Genomic DNA, 21,050 nt, shown 5'->3' with positions numbered 1-21,050 from the left:
TACAGTGGAAATGGAAGTAATCCATCTGCAGTCTGTGTGGTCTGGTGCCATCACAAAAAACATTGACAGTGAGGCAGAGGAGAAGGTGGAAGAAGAGGAGGAGGGGGGGGAGGTGGAGGGGCTCCACACGCTGTATGACAAACCTCTGGGGAATATAGGAGAGGTGGTGATGGAGCCAATGGAGCTACCGCTCCCCTGCTCAGTGCCAATTTGCTACATTCCTCTATTTATAAGCATCAATTACCACAAAAAAGTGTCTGCTTGTTAAGTATCAACAGAAATCACTCCCCCATGGTGCATCTGATAATGAGACCTCACACAGAGCGCAGGCTTGATGCGGCTCACCACTGTTTAGGCCAGCCAGCTTTAAACCCCAGTTTCAGACCCCCCCCCCCCCCCCAAGTACCGACCCCAGCACACAGACTGCAGGCGAGCGGGGGACAGAGAGAGGAAGGTGCACGGTGCGAGGCAGCAGACCCTCAGCATGGGGTCAGAGCCAGGTTGATGCATCAACAAAGAGAAATGTCAGAGACCTCACAGTGAGACACTACTGCTGCGGGCCCAGATGCTTCTCCCTTATATGAAACGTTACACAGATCACTTTACAATCGCTTAATAACTCATTGTAGTTTCCTATACGCAATGAAAACTTCCTGCTCCGGATGGGAGTAGCTGTCGCCTCAGGGAATACACAGGTAAAAAACGTAATTAACTCACGTGCTGTGTCAGCAGGTTGATGTGACTGGAGCTGGTATAGTGGCGAGCTACCTGCTTGTCAGCCAGCTTCTTCAGCGCTGAGATGAAGGCCTGCTGGTTCGACTGGGCCTGGGAGTTTAACTCCTTTATCGTCCCTGATGAGTTTGACTTCAGTTTAATGGAACTGCTCCTCTTGATCACTGACAGAGGATAACAAAGACTGATGTGAGAACATGGGAGTGAATCTGTTCATTACCAGCAAAATCCATTATAATCCACCCCCAGGTTCAATCTTTTTATCGTCAGTTGATAGCCAAAATATTTCCATTGTATATGATATAAAACAGAGAAAAACAGGAACTATTTTCTCTGTGGAATCATTAAATAGCATCTATTTTGAGTTGGGTTAGTTGATTAATTGGTGCATTTCTGAAGCACGTAGAAAAGTGATCTCACCTTGGCCCGCAGAGGTGGGTCTAGAGAGCTTCTGACTATAAATGTGAGTGGCAGTCGGGAGGGAAGTGGCAGCTCCGGGGGTCTGAGAGGACGTGGTGAAGGACTGAATCCTCCTTAAAACCTGGGTTGATGTTCCAGCGCAGGCCGTGTTAGAGCCGGCTGTCCACGTTGCTTTTGGTGGCTGTGTGACCATGAGGGTGGGGGCGTATGCAGGAGGGTCACAGAGGGCCTCAGAAAGACAGAACTGAGACTTCGCCAGGGACTGTGCGTAGGACGGCGGCTGAAGAGGGGGTGGTGGTGGCGGACAGTGAAGAGGCAGGGACCTGGGCGCAGGGCAGTCGTGCTGCAGGGGGATATGTGTGCGGTCTAGAGTCACAGGAAAGCCAGGAAAGTGCTGGAAGGCCTTGACTTCTGGCTGGATTCTACCAGATCTAGCTGCTGCCGGTTGGTCTTCAGTACGGACAGGAGGCTGTCTCTCAGTGACCTTGATGTCCGGCTCACTGCTGAATTGCCCAGTGGAGAGCGAGGACTCTGAAGCGCTGAAATCCTCTTTGGCCACAGACAGAGCTGTTCAAAAGAGGAAAGAAGCCAGAGCTCCTTTATCATGAGTTAGCCATTCCTCGGCTCTGACACACATTTGTTTTCCCCCAATGAGTTCTAATCGTTTGAAGCTGACCTCTTCTTCACCCCAGATGACTCAATGTTTTTCCCCTTAACTTTTTTTTTGGGCCTACAAATCTAAACAATTCCTGTTTACTGTGCTTGAATGATAAAATATTAAACATAAACCAGACCTTCAGTAACAAAAATATCGGGGGAAAAACACAAGGGAGAAACTCACTTTTGGAATTCTCACAGTGGCCTGAATCTCCCGAGGCGTTTACTTCATGAATGTCTTTCTTAACACTCCTCACTTTTGTTCCTAGGAAGACATTGGCTGATTTATTTTTCTGTGTGTAGAATGTCAGAACCTCCTCCAGATCGTTTTCACTGTAGAAAAAAGAGATACATGTGTATAGCAGATTGAAAACGCTTTTCAGGCAGTAGCATATATTATTACTGGAACAATGAAGAGCCAAGCAGCGAACAATGGTCAGTGGGCTCGCCAATTCACTAACCTAGCTGCAGTGATGTACTCCTGAAACACACCAGGGTTAATACAATGCTCCTCGTTGCTGTTCTCCTGCTTTTTCACAATATGTTCAGTTTCCTAAGAAGATAGGAAAGAATAAGACCGCATAATGTGGATAATGTTTTCCAATGTTTGATTCATCTCCTAGATTTGTGATTTTGTGGTAGTCTGGGAATGGGCACCTTGTTGTAACAGTGGATAAACTCTCCTAGCTGGTGGGACAGGATGCGTCTGCGGTCTTGGATTGGAAGCTGGCGACTGGGCAAGACCACCTTTATGTCTTGTTGAAGGTTACCGGCTGCTCGTCTCAGGAAGCGAATCACCAGCTCCTGTGCAGACAAAAAACATTCATGAGGAATATCTTATCAATTCCCTGAAACAACAGATTTATCGTACCACACCTTTTCTTCTGTCAGGGTTCAAAGCCATGAAAAAACATTGAGACCTTTTCGTTTAATCACCTACAGATCGACATTGCGTTTCCCCGAAGGTTTGAGGTCACTGATGATGATGTATGTCGTAACAATACAGACTTTCTACAGAGACTACGTTTTCCATGATGTGGCCACAAAACGTCTCAAACACAGCTACAGCCAGGGTACATATGAGTAACAGTATACTAATAACAAGGGGAAATCTGGCATCATGTATACATTCAAGGGAGGAACAATGCCCCAAGGTATTCTAGCCTTGTCTGTTTATTAGGAAAAGGAGATTAAAAATCACTATACCATTTGGTCGTTGTCCTTGTCTGGCCACGCTGGGATGGCGTTGGCTCTGCTTTCTGCCAGCAGCCTTTGCTGGACTCGCTGCAGGTAGGAGGAAAAAGCCACCCGCGCCTGCACTTTACTGGAGAGAGGGGGGGGGGGGGGGGGGAATCGTCAAGAACTGCATAGGTAAAGCAATGGAAAAAGAAAAACGTAACGACGGTTAATAAAAAAACATTTACCATACTTTGGCATTGGAATCTGTGATACAAGCAGAAATGAATGCTGTATATTCATTAGCTGACATAAGAGATAACAGGTATGTATCACTTTCACCCAGAGGTTGTTGAAACACCATGTATCTTGTCTTGCATCGGTATCAACATGATAAACTGTCTTTGTGACCCGGGTAAACCTGGAAACAGTGCTCTCATTGGACATTGAAATGAAGAAATTGTTTTGGAAAAAGGTGTCAAACACAACATTGATATGATGTACTATAATTTCCCTGCTCCACGCACAGCCCTGGCAAGCACTGAGGAATTTCTACAAACTCAGACTTGTTATTGTACTTCCTCCTGCAATTATCATTTCAGGCTCACTTTAACGTCAACATCAGATCGCAGTCTTTGTTGCACTTAGGTGTAGTAGTATGTAAAGACTGTCACATGACAGTATTTGGAATATATGGTGTCTTTCATGAATTCAAGTGAATATAACAAGTGAAGATGTCTTTATACTTGGCTAATAAAAGCTATATGTATGTTAATGTCATCGAACACTTCCTTCCTTGAACAGTCAGGCTGTAGCTACCACAAAATGTATTAAAGATGTAAGATTCAGAGTACAGTACATGAGACAGTGTTATTACCAGAAACATGAAAGATAAATAGGAAAAATAAGTATTTTCTATACAATATTTTAGTTGTGGCAGACTTTAAGGCTCTCAATAAAAAAGGAAATTACATTTATTTATCCTTTTGTTGCAAATAAAAAGAAAGTCACAAGCGCATAGCTACACAGTATGAGTAATGCTAGAACATTATAATTTGGTAGGTGCATTAGTGCATGTCATATTAGAAATCCCAGTGAGGGCGGCAGATGAGAGCAGCAGCGGTCGTGATAAAGACTGACCTGAGGTCCCACCCCTGCTGCAGGATGTTGAGCAGGTTGAATCTGGGTCTGGCACTGAACATGGCTGCCTCTGAGCTGGACAGAGGGTTGCCGTGGCAGCGCTCCAGTGGTGTGGCCACTTGTTTTCTCTGCTCTGCTACCAAGTCCCTGTGTGAGACCCGCTCCAGAGCTTGTTTCACCTCCTCTCTCTCCTCTCCCTCCTGACTGCTGCTCTCCGCTGGGGAGGTCTTGAATTCTTTCCCTGAGGTAAACAGCATTGCAGGAGAAAGACAAATGTCAGTGGCATCACTGACAATTTGAACAAAATAAAGATATACACTCAAAATAGGGTTCTGATGTTGCCACAATAAAATGAACTCATTCAGAGTCATATTTGGCCAACCTAACCGTGACACAGGGGAGTTATTTATTGGAAACAAAAGTGCTTCGGCATGTACCGTAATGTCATCACACTGCTAAAAAAGCGGTTTCTTGAATTGAGGCAAGAACACATCAGGCCTACCCGATTTCTTCTTCCCTTCAGCCGAGCGATGAGTCAGGTGGTGCTGTCTCTTCTTACGCGCCTCCAGAGACAGCAGCTTCCTCTCGTACTGGACGACGTGACAACAGTGGATAGCGTCCACCTCCAGCTGCACATTCCCACTCCCATTCCTGAGAGACAGAACAAGACATGTCAACACATTGGTAACAACTCTTATGATTTATATGAGTAATATGTATCATCAGCAATTACAAAAACAGTTCTCAGAAAGACTAATGGGGTCAAGCAGCGTGTCCAGAAGCTGACGTGAGAGAGAGTGGTGTTCCAACGGGGAGAAGATAAAAAGCAAAGAATAACTTGCAGCGATATTCTGGCTACCTTACGATCACTGGGAAATCCTAGAAGGGATCAATTGGAGGGGTAAATCCCTTGACAATACTGTGCAATTGTCAAAGCTGTGGGTAAAACTTGCAAGCCCATACTGATTCAATTAACATAGACGCATGTTGTATTACAACAACAAAAATCGTGGTTCAATAAAAAGCCACAGTTCATTTATAATTGTCTTTCCACTTCTGCCCCAAATCTCTGCAGAAATGCCACATACGCATCGGGCGCACGCTGGAAAAGTTGACTGTGCTTTGTCTCCTCAGCTGTTCCTCTCACCTATCCAATGGTAAGACCAAACAAACGCCATGTCGATTCCAACTGTTTCCACAAATAAAGGACAGATTTATTCCCAAATCCCAACCACAATGGAAATGCTTACCTTCCATGGAAAAGTCTGTTAGCCAACATGTAGTTCAAGGATGTCTTGGACTCCAGATACCCACTGAGAGAAAAAAGATAATAAGCAACGTCAATCCTCTTAAAGGCCGGAGCACCAATAAGCTTTTTTCTCACTTGCAGAAACTGTGATTCAAACGTCTGTCATGTAGCTACTCTGGAAGCTGTTAAATGTACCAATAATTCCCTCGGACCGCTACATAATATGCTTTTAAAAATGCCACAAAAACCCTACGGCTATGTAAGCCATGGATCTAATCAAACTTCATATCCTCATAAAGGAATGTGAATTTTAAGCACAAAAACAGATTTGGTCTCTAATAGGAGCTCAAATGCCTTTTTAAATATAAAAGTCGCTGTTAGTTATAAGCCTTTGTTTGGGGTACATAATAGACAGAGTTTAACGATTAAACTCTGAAGCTACACCTTGGTCTGATGGTTTAATGAAATCTGGCTTGAGGCGTTGATTATACACATTTAGTGTAAGTGCATCACAACAAATTAGTAACATTATAATCAAACACCCTTGTGTATTCCTTCTTGGCTCAGCTTACCCATAGAGCTCCCATGTTTCTGCGGTGGGGAAGATCCTCACGAAGCCTCCACGTCTTTCGTACTCTTCCTTTATCCGCCTCAACACTTTGACCTTTATTTGAAAAAGAAAAGTTCTGAAATAGAGTTTTCACTGTACTGTAAAGAACATCAAACACATCATGTCACAAACTACTATCCTAAAGGCCTTACCTCCTCAGCAGTCATGCTCAGAGTGCTGTCTCCTTGCCCTTGTTTGGGTCCTAGCTTGTCTTTGGACCCCTCTGTTTCTGAGTTACTGGCTGACGCTGGCCTCTGCCGCTAAGAAGAGTAAAGATCAAATCCTTCCATGAACAGTCATTCCAAAATAAATACTTGCCAATATTTGAGAATAACTGAGTTCTTTGTCTACAGTCTACATGTCGCAAGAATAAATGCAATTGTAACACTTTTGATAAAGACCCCATCTGTAACAAACAAGTAGCCTACTAATCTGAAACACACTCATTTATAAATAGAAAATGCTCAAAATACAGCTTTTGTAACAAAAAGCATATCCTCTCTTATTTTCTCCCTGACACATTAATGAAACATTTTGTTATGCATTGGCATTCCTGGCTTCCTCCCCGCTGCATGCACTACCAAGCTGTGATTGACAACTTCAGGTTAGAACTCGGGCCAGACAGAGGGGCACAACCCTACAGGATCACATACAGAATTTGTCATCTAAATAGCAGGGGGATTACATTTAATGTGTCTGATGCGGCTGGGGGGGATACAAAGGCAGCCAAAAAGTGACAAGGCCTAATCCTTCAGAAAAAGACTCATCTGTTGCCTCTAATCACAATAAAGGGAAGGGAAAGGCCCTTGTGGTTCTGCAACATCCTCTGTGGTTTAGTATCAGGCTTGTTTTAGTCTGAAGAATTCTGGCAGTTTTGGCACCAGTGGTACATTGCCGCATTTAAAGCACTTGCCTACTGAGGCTACTTTACTAATGTAATGAGCATTCTATTAAAGTAAAGCATTAGGAATCGATACAAGCCGTCTGTCTCTTTCTTTGACTCTGACAAATAGAAAAGCAACTTAATCAAATGAGCAAAAAGCAATTTCTTACCGGTAATGTAACAGGCGTCAGGGAATTGCAAAGAAATAAAAGCAAAAGAAGATTAATACGTCTGAGTCTGATTAAGATGAATACGTCTAAGGGAGTCTAAGGGAAACTCAAACCATTCTGTTTGTGCTGTGTTCGGCTGTCGGTGCAGAAAGAGGTTTCTAAGAGACATGAGTGGGTGAGCATCAGCATTTACTGCTTAACCTTTCTGGAGGCGAACACAGCGCGCTCCATCGACATTAAACAATGAAACCTTGTTACTGTATGTCTAAACAGGCATATAGGGTGGAGCCCAAATCTGTCTGATTTAGTAATCTCCCTGCAGCAGATCCTGCGTCAAAGCTGGGTGCAGTAGTGGAATGGAGTGAGCCAAACGCATTAGCCGTTGTGGCATCATTAGGCAACAAGGCCTACAGAGAGCATTATTCACTTGATTAGAAATGATAAAACAATAAGCCACACAGTGTAGTGCTTACAAACTGATGTCACTCAAACTGTGTAATTACATTAGCAGTTGTTTTGCATTACAGTGAATTTTCCATGAGGGTAGAAGAAGAGCTCAATGGCAGTAGCAGGAATGTACTGTAAGCAACAGAGAGATGAAGACAAGAAAGGGAATGTTTCACAAGGAAGGGTGAATGAGTGCAACTCTTGGCTTGGCTCCTTGCTGTGTGTGTGTGTGTGTGTGTGTGTGTGTGTGTGTGTGTGTGTGTGTGTGTGTGTGTGTGTGTGTGTGTGTGTGTGTGTGTGTGTGTGTGTGTGTGTGTGTGTGTGTGTGTGTGTGTGTGTGTGTGTGTGTGTGTGTGTGTGTGTGTGTGTGTGTGTGTGTGTGTGTGTGTGAGCATCCAATACCTGTGTTCTCCCTGCTGATGGGGGCTTGAGGCTGGGGTCCAGGGGGACTCGGTCAGAGCGTGGTTTTCTCGATAGGGGGTCTTGACACACAAAGCCTGAGGGGACACAGAAGAGCCATAAAGGGGTATATCAATGACATCAGGCCATTAACATGTTACACATTCCCATGACCTTCATATATTGCATCATATCTCCAATGTTAGTGCAAGAAACCACAGCAGAGCGGGGGACACAGAGGCAATAAATTACATCTGAGTCAACAATATTTTTTAGCAATATCATGTTAACTTAAACACATCATATTACATTTCAGAAAAAGGCAGACATGTTATGATTAAGTGACAGCCACACCCCCCCTGATGTAACCTTGTTTAAAAGAAAAGTTTCATATTTTGGAAGATACACCTATTTGCATTCTTCCCCAGATAGAAGAGAAGATTGAACCCACTCTTATATGTTAAATATAAAGTTACAGCCAGCAGTTTGTTAGCTTAGCATAAAGACTATAACTAGTATTTTTCTCTGGAAAACTCTTTCTTCCTCTTTCTGGAGATAATCCAAAGAATTACCTATGAGATCTTAAAAATAATAATACAAAAGAAGCCCCCCATTCATTATCCAGGTCCCTTAACGTCACCCATCAAATACAATGTAGGCTAATTGTCTCCCCTAAATTGTAATATTGATTATTGTTCTTTTTTATTACATATTAATTATGTAAATGTAGTATTTAATCATAAATCTATTGATTAGATTTACGATTAGAAAATTATAAAAGTAGGGTAGACATGTGGATATTATCCGACTGAACAAAACGTGATCCGTCTCTTAAATGTGTGTTAAGTGTCCAGAGATGGGGTCGTTACTAAAAAAAAGTAATATATTACATATTACATATTACTTTTAAAAAAAGTAATATATTACACTACTTCGTTACTATCTACATAAAGTAATTCGTTACTTTACTCGTTACTTTACTCGCAGGGCCGGCCGCCCCTCCCTACAGGCAGATCACGCAGACTGCTAAAGTTTCAAATATTCTCTTTAGTTCAGTTTCCATTGTCGCATAAGACTGATCCAGATCCTGAATGTTTTCCTATCTGACCATGGCTGTCCTCTGTCTCCTGCTATCTGACCGTGGCTGTCCTCTGTCTCCTGCTATCTGTATATTTTGCGCAGTCTATCTCTGCTCACGCTGTTGCGTCAGCTTGTTCTCCTGCGTGTTGGCCATGTGTTGCACTGGAGCCAGACTTCAGCCGAGCACGTACGAACTGCGCATGCGTGAGTGGCAATAACTCTCCTTACCAGCAGGCAGCGGTAGTGTGTATTCGTTATTAAAAAAAACAAGCAACAACCGGAAAACAGAGAAGAAGAACTACGTGTGTGTGATATAAATAAACAACAGCTATGTGCGTTAGCTTCACCTAGCATGTGTTCTTTGCAGGTGTTTGTTGAGGTTTGATTATGACTGATTTTAGAAAGTAACGAAGTAACGCGTGTCGGGGCAATGTTAGTAACTGTAGTGTGATTACTGGATTATAAAAGTAGCGCGTTACACTACTCCGTTACCGACAAAGTAATATTATTATTATTTATTGTTACACCCAACTCTGTAAGTGTCAACCACAGACCTTATTTCGAGCTATTTTCCAAAATCCTATGGAGAAATTGCATTGCTTTTTGGTCCAAGGAAGGAACCCATGCGCCGCTTACTTCCGGGTTTGAGGACGCGTCAAATACGGCAGGTACCCAGGGGGGGGAAGCCATGTAAATATAAATGCTATCCAGGAATGTTAAACAAATGCAACGGAAGAAGTTTGAGATTCAAACAGCGTTCCAACGGAAAATGAGCAGCCTACAAAGGAACAAATCTGAGGCGACTGGAAAATAGCAAGGACTCCTTCACTTTAAAAAGAAAAGCTCTCTTGCTTTCATAGTTAGTGTGACTGTGAGCCCTGTGTTTGGTGTTTCTCAGCCAGTTTCTTATCTGCGGGTTGCAGAGAAGTTAGTCAAGTCTAAGCGATTCCGGTACTTGGACAGCATGTGGAGGACCTGGCTGAATCCCTGTTCAACCAGATTCGTTGTGGAAAAGGAAAGAAGAAGCAGCTTGATCTTCATCCAGAGAGCCGGGTAACGCTCGGCATGTTGCCCCAACCAGAGGTGAGGAAAGTAGCCTGGGTATGTATCAGAATAAAGATGAATACTTGATTCAAAAATACATATATTATTAAATTAACTAAACACATTTTGAACAAAATTAACATTGCTTTTTATTTAAATTAAATAAATAATATTTCACATGAAAAGAAAGTGTTTTAACAAATCGTATTAAATTATCTGATGACAGAACTGTAAATAGAATAGCTGAAACTTTAACAAAATAAATAACTCGGTTACCTCTAATCATTAACCCATGTTTGTATAATGTAGTTAACTCCGTGTGTTGCTGCAAGCTACTCGTGGATGGCTACAGAGCTACTAGAAAGGTACCCGGTGCATCCAGAGATGGGGACTCGAGTTTGTGACTCGGACTCGAGTCACACACACAGAGACTTCAGACTTGACTTGGACTCCTGCTCAAAAGACTTCGGACTCGTGAACAATCATTGTGTTTTCTATTTTTGGCGTATTAAAGGTGGGTTAGGTACATTTGAGAAACCGGCTCGAGATCGCTAGAATTTGAAAATACACAACCGGAGAAAATCTGCCACTTCCTCACAGAGCCCCTCCTCCAACACACACATGACCAATGAGGGCACGAGATAAGTTTGTGCCCCGATGGAAGGCTGACAGGCAGGTAGGCCATCCAGTTATTTTAGCCGGGCCGGCTATCGGGATGTTAAGAGCATTCCTTGGAATATAACAAAAAGTGTATCTCGAGCCGGTTTCTCAAACTTACCTACCCCACCTTTAACATTAGCATCATGGTAACCAGTGTTGGGCAAGTTACTTCCAAAATGTAATATATTACATATTACTCTCTTTTGAAAGTAATAAGTTACATTACAAAATTACTGTCTCTGAAATGTAATGAGTTACACTACTTTAGTTACTTTTCTAGTTACTTTCACCAACATAACCGCAAAAGAATGGCTAGGTATTTTAAATGCTAAAATGTAGTTTAGTGCAGCTCATTATACATCCAGTGAAGGGCAATGTGGTATAGCATAACAACTGTGTAGGCCCTTAAGGCTACTAACAACTTGTATTACACGGATTAGTTGAATACTCAATTCTGATTGTAAATTCTTAACATGTGACACGTTGTTAATACAGCAGTACAGACCACTGTCAAGGACTATAATGAAGGTTGCTAAGGAGGATCAAGAAAGAGAAAGGAAAAGAGGTTAAAAGACGGAGCGCTAGACGTCAGATGAATCACCAGAAGAAGGCAGACAGGAAGTGAATAATAACAGGACACGGAATGGGCTCTGTAGTTTGTTTAGTATATGGCCATGTACAGGCCCGGCTCCAGAACAAAATGACTCCGGGTGAATCTGAGATTACAGGGGGTGCAGCAGTAGCAGGTTTGCATGAGCAATAGTGGCCGGCAACAGCAATGAAAAATAGCATTGATGGTCCCCAATGAACAGATTATGGCATTTGTTATGTTTTGAAACCAAGCAAGTGAGAACATTTCAAGTGAGTTAAAAGTGCAATCCTGAAATATTTCATACAGTCCAAAGTGGATTATGACAAAGAAAAGCTTCAAAACTGTACTGATAACACAAATGAGAACATATTGTAAATCAAGGCAAATATTTGAACCAGCTCATGGTTTGAAATGGCAAACATTGAAAAGTATTATTAAAACCATGTAGCCTACTAAATCATCACTTTGGTCCCATCATATACTCTGGGAAGAGAACATGTAGGCCTACTGTCCTTGAAAACTGGTATCACATCATCGTGTGAGGTTGAATTTGTGACCTGGAGATCATTTCAGCTGCAACATTAGCTTGTTGATAAGCTTGGGATATGAGATCTTTTTGTAGCCATTCGTGGTGAAGGTATCTGTGCTATTGTATGCATTATGTTTGACCCAATATTTCTACAGGCATGGCAGAATATGGCACTATTTTTCACATATTCTAGCCCTTGTCTATTTGTATACCACGAGCTGCAAAATGACCACCTAACCCCACTGTACAGGCGGGTACTTGTTTAGATATACCTGGGCAGGCTCTGTTTTGCCGTGGTATCCTGGCACCTGCGGGCCGCAGAGGGGCGGCGGTGTTTCGGGCGATGAAAACTGCTGCTCTGGGGTTGAGGGCGGCGAGTCAGGCGGGAGTAAGCTAGTGTCCACAACGGAGGGTAACGTGATGTCCCCATCTGACCCGTTGCTACGGTCTGCAGTAGATGCAGTGTTGCTGGCGTTTAGTGATGGTTGCTTTAACCATTTTCGTATAAATGATTATCCACAGATGTGTGTCACTGCTGTGGAAGCACTTTGGAAATGATGCACGCGCAGCGGAGCAGGTCACGCGCACCTGACACAATGTGTTGTTAGTATTTTTCGCTCCGTTCTCTTTTTGAATAGAGGGTGCATAACATTCAACTGCCCCGAAGATCCCGACGCGAAGCCTGAAGGGTAAACACCAGGTTTACTAATCTACCCGCACAATTTGTCTGGTGTCGGAATGTCTCGCTATGTTAGTACATTGTTAAAAAACAAAACACCATTTAATTTCGGGTTAAAATGTGTTGTAACTGCATTACTGAGCATTGTAACGGGTAATATATATATATATATATATATATATATAAATACGCCATTTTCCTGGAGGTGCAAATATCCTGGAAGTGTAAATATAAACAGCTAGCTAACGTAGCCAGGCAGAGCGCACTAGGTTTTTTTTCTGAATTAACGACCGAAGAAATCGCTGCATGTCTTCGGATTACATCTCTGGACTTGAGGGGTGTGCTTTAGGTCGTTACCAGCATAAACTAGAGCTGTGTGGGTTGTCGGATTGCCCTTACACACTGCCTGCAGATGTATCGAAAAACGACAGTGGCTTTTGACGATTTTCGTCGATTTTGGCTGCATCTACGTCTAATTTCTGGAAACACCAGGTGAATACCCCACTTGTCACAATAATATTATCATGCCATTGCATATATTGATTAAGGCAATAGACTATGATATTCAGTACAGGAAGCTTAGCAACACCTAGACGGTGTACGGCTGCTTGCACCTCGCGTAAAACGGCGGATACCCGTGTGTGTGTGTGTGTGAAAGAATGCAGCCCAAGTGTTATCAGCCAACGGCGACTTAGTTTGTTTGGTACATAATAGATGTGCTATGTTTTACATGCCACTGCTCATTTTCCCCATACCCGCAGTAACGTCTCAGTCCAAAGATAACTGGCAATTTATGATTCTACGATTTCATTTAATGAGCTGGAAGGGAGGGTTTCCAGCCACAGCATGGCCTAGGCTAATACACGCGCATATGTGCACACACGCACACACACACGCACACGCACACAACTCATTTCTTTAATACCATTTAGCCGGAAACCACAGACATAATGGTTCACTGCCAGTTTATATGGACGCCTGATAATCAGCGGGCTCCATGTATCCTATGAATAGTATTAGGCATAAATCAAAGGATTAAGTAATCAGGAGATTTGAAACTTTGGTTAATATTTGTCTATTATTTAACTTTGAACTCTCATCCACAAGTATGAGATTCTCTGTGGTTCAACCCTCAACATTAATATGTATTATGAACTCTTGTCCTGCATTTAAATGCAATAATTAGGAGGGGAGGAGACATAACAGAGACTCATCTCATTCCTGCAAGAAACACTGTTGTATAAACAGTGCATCTCAGCCTTGGGCCTGCCGTTCTTTTGTATTTTCATGCAAAAGAATGCATTCATTTAACATGTTCGATACAGTTTCTCAAGAAAGGTAAACGACTACAAAACAATTCTCTCTGACGAAGTGGTCCGCAAGTCATTTTCTGTTAATTAATGAAGTCTGTGGTTAGTTCTCGCAACTCCTATTATGAACTCATACCCAGTCTATGGTCATACCGCTATTTTTGCCAGTTTGCAAAAACTCAACGAGCGGAATAAAGGAAAACAATAAGCATTAAACAATAGACGACTGTCTCTGCCTGCTTCAAACCTGCTGGTTACAAGTGAAAGGCATCTATGCCAACATATGAGTAATCGAGAAGATCTTAGGTGGTTAATGCAGTTATTTCACAAGCATATCATTTATGTCATGGATTTAAAAATGTGCATGAACTAAATGTGGAAGTTGTATTTAATCATTGTTTCAGCATGTACTCACCCACAAGTGAAAACATGTCTGCAATCATGCTGGCCTTAATCTTCAGATCCAAAGGTGCATCACTGTAAATAAGTTGATTTAAGAAATTAGAATTTTAAAAAGACACAAGACATTTTTAAAAACGGGTAAAGATATTGAGTCATAAGAAGATAAAGATCTGTTGCTTGACCTTGACTGCTACTAAACTGACTCAACAGTTTTTGTGGAATTTAGCCTGAGGATATATGCTTTCACAAACAGAGGGCATGAGCCATTTCCTTCAATGTGGCATTCATTAGCATTTCTTTTGGTTGCATATTAAAAAAACTAAAAACCTTGTTTCAATAACAGATTCTCCTGAAACAACTAAATAAAGATTCAGATGATTAAGACCGTGTCACTCACCATGCCAGGGAGGGAGAAAGATTCACCTCCAGCAACCAGGGTTTGAGGTTGGAGTCAATGAGCACGTCAAAGCCATACAGTTCTACACAAGGAAACACAAAATGAATCAAAATGTTTCACCACAGACTGGGAAGCAGAACAAGAAAAACCTCTTCACATCTGCAAATAAAGCATGAAGGCTATCAAAGTCACTAAAGTGTTCATTATGTGGCATTTGGCAACATGGCATTTTACTGCAACTGATTACACGCATGTTATATCCAAAATCACACAAGAGAGAAACATTCACGAAGCCTGCTACTGAGGGATTGGCTCAATTACATTAACTAAGTACATACACATTTCATCTGTCAGGAAGTTCCTTACGCAAGACGGCAGATCAAAAACACAGTGTGGCTGTGAATATTTTCATACATACAGTCAATACTTTTCTCATGGCGGGGGGGGGATTAGGTAGCCTATAGTGTCACTACATATTAACAAGAGGGACGGCGCTCTAATGGATAGCAGAGAAAGCGTCAGCCCCATTATAACGTTTGTATCTTGCCCAACTGGGGCAATAAAGCATATAGTCCTGAAGTACAAAGCTAGAAGTTTGACAGCTATTCTAAGTGGCAGAAACCAGAGGAATAAGAAATCCTTGCGATATATACCATATATATTTCACTCCAATAATAGCTAAGCTCTGAGTTGACACGGTAAAACCTTCTTACAAAGTGGTCAGGAAGTGCTACGTGTAAAAAGCCATCCATTTCAATTCCAATTTTCCCACTTGTTTCAGTGACTGATATATGGCTCACTGCGACATAGCCTATGTACACTAAAGCCCTCACACTGCTCTGGAGAGTGTCACCCTGTACGCAGCAGCGTGCGGGGAAACCACAGTATTTTACAGGGATAGGGCATAGAGAGCCAGGGGGAAAATCCTTCTCATTGCTCTTCAAAAGAATAGACTGTGTTGAGAATGGGCCAGGGGGGTTGGAGCTTTCAAAGCTGCCATAACCAGCACTGTTTGTTCTAGCATCTCAGGTCAGTGCCAGTGTTAAGCACACAAAAGGTAAGCGTGACAGCGAGCAATGGCTTTATATTGCACTCAGTTGGATAATGTTAGGCTGGGCAATTCAGTTTAACAGGATGAGTTAAATGTATTTGGCTCTACATGACTTTCATAATTGTAGTTTCTCCACCCATACAGCTGTCAAACATCAAGTACTTTTACTTGACAATGTGTATATATTTGGTCTTTTAATTGAAGTAGCACTGATTTAACACAACAGGATCAGGATTCTTACAAAACGGGGGCATGGGGTTTTAAATACATGAGCACTTACCAGACAGTGAGACTAACAAGCTGCTATATAATTGCATTATAAGGACATTTAGTATCCAGGGTTTTTCCACACTGGTTACATTTTGACCGTTCTTTTTTTAAACTGCCTGTTGTTAGTTGCGCAATTCAATAGAGGTGTAATATTAAAAATCATTGGATTACTCTTTAATGACTTTCCTAAAAACATAAATGTATGTTTTATCAATATTTATGTTTTTAAGTTAAATACATGGGATATATTCACTGGGCTTTACAACATGGGTCATGAGGTCCACATACTGTACGGTGGCAACATGAAGTCAAATTGGTGTAACTGTAAACTGTATTTCCATCATGGAGGTGAACTCGGCTGGGTTCAAGATCAGTCGCCAAAAGCAGCAACTGAAGCTGCGGCTGCCATCTTTAACTTCTGAGGCGCGACGGCAGGGACCCCCACTGCTATACAGTACTCACTCACTCAGAGCACTAAGATTTTATTTTCCACTTGCCAGCTTATCCCCTTCTAGCCACTTCTGTATAAAAACATGCACATAAAACATTATACATTAATCTTGGGGAACAGCGTACTGGAGTAAATGGGATTGAGGCTGTAGTGCTGCTGTAGCGTGGCACCACAACAACAGGGGAAAATGGGGAGGTGTTCCTCCACCTCCCCAGCCCCCGACAAGCAGGCTCCATGTGCCGCTCATTTTCCCCCAATTAGGGGCAGACGCCACTCCTGCCCCATGAGCCCGCTCCCTGCTAGACACGTTGGTTCTATAGCTGTTAAATGTGCCCGCAGAGAGGCCACAACAAGCATCACAGACAAGGAGAGGAGAGGCAGCATACAGTACACCCACATCACACCCATAAAAGAGGGAGGGGGAGTACAAATGTGACAGTGAAAAGAGATTCATTTTTTTCATTGTTGGATGGGTGCTGCTGGAAACTGCACCACAAAAGACAAAACGCCCAAAAACATCATCTCCCCGCCCTGGCCTTGCAGCCGGTTGGCCCACAACAACAGCAACATAAAGTGTTCCTTCATGTGTTTTCTTCATAGGCCACGGCAATTGGATCGCTCTTGCATCATTCTGAGATAAATGACTGCCCCTGAAGAGTTTCCCTGCTGGTGCAGCGATCACAGCGGAGCCGCTTGGAGCCACAATCATCTCGTGACGACAACAAATTAAGGCTAACACAACAGCCTTATTATGATAGCGCGACCCAAACCGTGAATCATTCTTTAACATATTTTGAGTTATAAATCAGCCACACTGTCATCACAGGCAGACAACACTGTGCGGCAGTGCAGTGTGGGAGTCTCTGACAAATGTAAAACAGGGAGAGTGGTTCACAGACGGGGGATCCAACCACACTCAGCACTTAATGAGGGACGTTCAGTGGAACACAGGACCAGAAAGTGGAATGTTTTGTGTGTAATAAAATAGGTCTTTGGCTTGGCTAATCAGATCTTAGTCAAAACATCTCGTAATCAGCATCCCTCAGCAAAAAGCCTGTCCATTAATCACACGGCAGCGGTAAGGAGCAGCATGGGTGGTATTTTCTCCCCCCCCACACACACACACACACACACACACACACCACACACACATTTCTTACCGATGTAAAACAAAAGAAAATCTGTTGTTTTTATTTCTTCCCACATGAGACATTACGAAGCTATAAAAAGGTTTTGTTACACTATGCTCATTTAGATACGGATGTGCAATTTGAGCAAAGGGAAGAAAGCCCATTTGAAAACAATAAACATAATATTAAAGCCATTAATAGACATTAAAATGGCAGGGAACAATTTGCAGTAAATTAAGATTATAATGTGCTTTATGATCCTGCGTGGCTCCCTTCCAGACAAGCCAGAGAGCGTATAAAAACCTCTTAACAATGGCTGCTTTTATCAACACATGCGCTGCCCTAGCACGCATGTATTTGCTGCCCTGCATTCTCAAGCTTTACCTGTTTACAATTACTGGCAGCTGCCAAGGCCCAGGATGAATGCTGAGTGTAGTGTGGGATACGGTAGGAGCGGGAAAAGTAGTAAGTGCAGGAGAAAGCAGAAGGGAGTCGGAGGGGTGGACTGAACATGACTCCTTGGTGGTTTGGGCGTTTTTTTTTTAAGAGATACTAGACTGGACTCCCTGGAGCTTAGACAGACCTGTGTGTTTGTAAAACTCTGGTTCCTACATGTCTCTGTGTCCATACATACTCACTCACGCAACATGACCACACGGGGAGAAAGAGAGGAGAGAGGATGAGGGTGGTCCTCTGGAACCGTCAGTGTCTGTCTCAGGAAACTTAATCCTGTATAGACAGACTATGAATGCTGTAATTAACTTGCTTGAGGCCATTTGAAGACAACAAAATTACACTAAACTCAATGGTAAACTGATACAGCTGAAGTAGGGTAATGGGTATGTTCACAGCAGACCACAGCATATAAAGTATCATAGAGAAGGTGTAGAAGCTAATTGCTTCTGTGCCACACAATGACATTGATGTAGTATCAATGTCTGTAGAGGTGTATATCGGCTTGTGTATTAAGTCTTATTAGTCTGTTGCTGCCTTCAAAGTTTCACAACTGACACATGAATAATATCACCGTCGTCAGTTTTTAATTCTATATCCTTCAACTACTTTAGATGTATACTTTAGATTTACTAACCAATATGATGAAGTATTCCTTTCTTCTTACAGAAGTAATGGCAACCTCTCAACCAGTAAAAAACATTTATTTCCACAAAATCTCGAGGCCATCCCACTTAGCGAAGGGAAGTAATGTGTGTACATAATATATTTTCCTGCAACAAAACATTTTTATTTCAATTCTATACCTGATTATAATCCCTATTTTCACTAAATGTGTGTACAAACAAATATCCCAGGCTTATCTGAATGAGTGAATGATTGAGAATTGGAACAAACTTGTTATTCTATCACACCAAAGATATTTCTCATCTGGTTGTTTATTCATCACGTGTGTGTGAGAGCCAGGTTGAGGCTTGGTAAGCCACATTTCCCTGTAAATACCTGCATGGTCAACATTCACACCCTGGGCTAATGTGGTTTTTCAACATAGCAGTTATGCTCAGGGTGCAGATAGCATCTTTATGCAGGCGGCTGTCAGACGGTGTGAGTCTGTGCTGCTGCGCGCCCCATACAGCCCAAACAACCACCGATCAGGGGGGCTATTATGTCTACAGGAGCCTGTCACAACTGCAACAGCCCTTTGTTTTTTCTAACGTGAAAAGGAGTGTGAGCAGTCGAGGGAGAATCATAAACAAACAGTAACAGCGAGAGAAGAGGAAAAAGAGACAGTGGTGCTGAGGGAGGCTTGGCCAACGCGCTCCTTTCTAAAACCCCAAATCTCAGAGAGACTGCCAGGGGGAGAGAGAGCGCCGACAATTAGTGCCAACACTAACATGGGTAATGGCTCGAAAATGGAGTTCACACGAGCCCGCTGTTAGGCAAGAGCAGCCAAGAAAACAGTCAGCCTAAATCAGGGCAGATCTGAATGGGAACGCAGTGAAGAAAGCAAATGCCTGCTTCAGTCAATAGGCCCTCCACGACCCGGCAGCCAATCAGAGGGCAGCGACAGGCAGGAAGGCTCCACACTGAGCGACGACTGTCTACCAGCTCAGCATCGGCTCACTGGAGAACGAGTATGGAGGAACTGCTGGACAATGCATGAAACTCAAAGGAAGTGTGAGCGCTGAGGTATTGACCATGACTAACGATGTGTATTTGCACTGTGTGAGCAGAGGGGGGAAATACATCTCAAGGAAAATGTTGTGAAGTTGCAATCGTTAACATTTTTTTTACCTTATTCACATAAAATCATATGAGACCTGACAATCCGGCAAATACCAAGATATAGGTTTAGTAATAGAAATATATTTCACCATGTTACCCCTTTTGGTAATGCCCAAAGATAAACTAATTTCGGATTGATAGTTGGAAAACCATGCATCATATTTTGGGGTTACAGATCCCGTTCTTATGTGTTGTCCTTTATTTGGGTGACCTACCAGAGGAACTAACAGGGAGGGATAGATAACTTCGGAAAATATTCACTCTTGTAGTTAAAAAAGCAAGTGGTTACAAGCCGATCGTCCAACAGTAGGCCATTGGATTGAAATCATTAAAGAAATTCACGAGATGGAGAGACTGGCATTTTTGTTAAGACTAAGAAACGATTTATGAGTCCATAATAATCAGGATTATTTCTCATAAATCGCATACTGTCTGGCAACAATGTTATTGTATTGTGCTAATGTCGGTTGTTTATTGTGTTGCTTGTTTTTTATTGTTTATTGTCTCAAAAAACTAAATTAAATGAAATAAAAAATATATATATATATGCTTCACATTGCAGTGGCCCTGTATCCATATGCTAACATTATAATTGCCTCCTTTTTAATATAATTATGAATATGTAGAATATTATTGAGTTTATATTTGTATGTATTATTTAAGATCTTTCGGCTGTTTTTACATTTGCTCGTAGTTTAAAAAAATAAATAAGCGTTTCATTTTGTTAACCTCAATGTTACTATTGTTGGCTTTGAACTCCTAACTAGGCACTGATGTGGTACTGAAGTTTGGATCAGTGCAAGTGTAAGAGCCTACAAGGGCAATACGCACTTTAGTGGTAAACTCCGATGGATTAGATTACAAACTGTGTGGTGGAAAACATTTGAAGAAGAATATGAAAGTATTACCAAAGCAGTTAGTCTTGTGGGGAACATAAGTCTTGCAGGCGGTGGCTATCTGTAGCTCAGCACTCAGTAGAGCTTTGATGATGAGGTCCTCCACCTGCCTCATCAGCACTGGAATACACAACATGTTTGTGTCACTAGCGTCCAATAATTCTTTTTTTTGGGTCATTTATAGACATTTTAGTTTGAATCTAAAGGAAAACAGATCAGGCTTTTAGAAAAAAATATGTGTAAACTAGTTCAAATTCACTTTAATTGCATCAAATCAAACAGGGAAAGATGAAAAGGATGAGAAAGGGAAGACAATGAAGTTTTGACTCACATGTGGTGTCCTTCCCCTCCTGCTTCAAATACCTCAACAGTGCACTCATACTCCACTTGTTCCCATAATCCTCAACTTCAGGGTCATCGCAGCTGAAAGGCAGAAAT

General features: G+C 42.3%; 2 protein-coding genes across 2 annotated transcripts in view; one reads left to right on the top strand and one right to left on the bottom strand.

The window, feature by feature from the left end:
• Nucleotides 1-21,050, bottom strand: part of ttll5 (tubulin tyrosine ligase-like family, member 5) — a 51,326-nt gene that overhangs the window by 20,783 nt on the left and 9,493 nt on the right. Inside the window, exons 11-26 of the mRNA XM_071207141.1 lie at nt 20,944-21,035; nt 20,625-20,732; nt 14,577-14,658; nt 14,193-14,254; nt 7,887-7,981; nt 6,137-6,244; nt 5,947-6,038; nt 5,376-5,438; nt 4,628-4,776; nt 4,126-4,366; nt 3,016-3,133; nt 2,467-2,613; nt 2,271-2,362; nt 1,994-2,142; nt 1,153-1,719; nt 718-896 (exon numbers count right to left, since the gene is read on the bottom strand). Of these exons, the coding sequence (XP_071063242.1) occupies nt 718-896; nt 1,153-1,719; nt 1,994-2,142; nt 2,271-2,362; nt 2,467-2,613; nt 3,016-3,133; nt 4,126-4,366; nt 4,628-4,776; nt 5,376-5,438; nt 5,947-6,038; nt 6,137-6,244; nt 7,887-7,981; nt 14,193-14,254; nt 14,577-14,658; nt 20,625-20,732; nt 20,944-21,035 (2,344 nt within the window). The remainder of the gene's footprint in view (nt 1-717; nt 897-1,152; nt 1,720-1,993; nt 2,143-2,270; nt 2,363-2,466; nt 2,614-3,015; nt 3,134-4,125; nt 4,367-4,627; nt 4,777-5,375; nt 5,439-5,946; nt 6,039-6,136; nt 6,245-7,886; nt 7,982-14,192; nt 14,255-14,576; nt 14,659-20,624; nt 20,733-20,943; nt 21,036-21,050) is intronic.
• Nucleotides 9,668-21,050, top strand: part of erg28 (ergosterol biosynthesis 28 homolog) — a 40,252-nt gene continuing 28,869 nt past the window's right edge. The window contains exon 1 of the mRNA XM_071207142.1: nt 9,668-10,046. The gene's annotated coding sequence lies outside the window, so the exon portion shown is untranslated. The remainder of the gene's footprint in view (nt 10,047-21,050) is intronic.

Source organism: Pseudochaenichthys georgianus, chromosome 22, assembly GCF_902827115.2.
Source record: "Pseudochaenichthys georgianus chromosome 22, fPseGeo1.2, whole genome shotgun sequence".
In the NCBI taxonomy this organism is placed as follows: domain Eukaryota; kingdom Metazoa; phylum Chordata; class Actinopteri; order Perciformes; family Channichthyidae; genus Pseudochaenichthys; species Pseudochaenichthys georgianus.
This window is presented reverse-complemented; position numbering and strand designations above follow the sequence as displayed.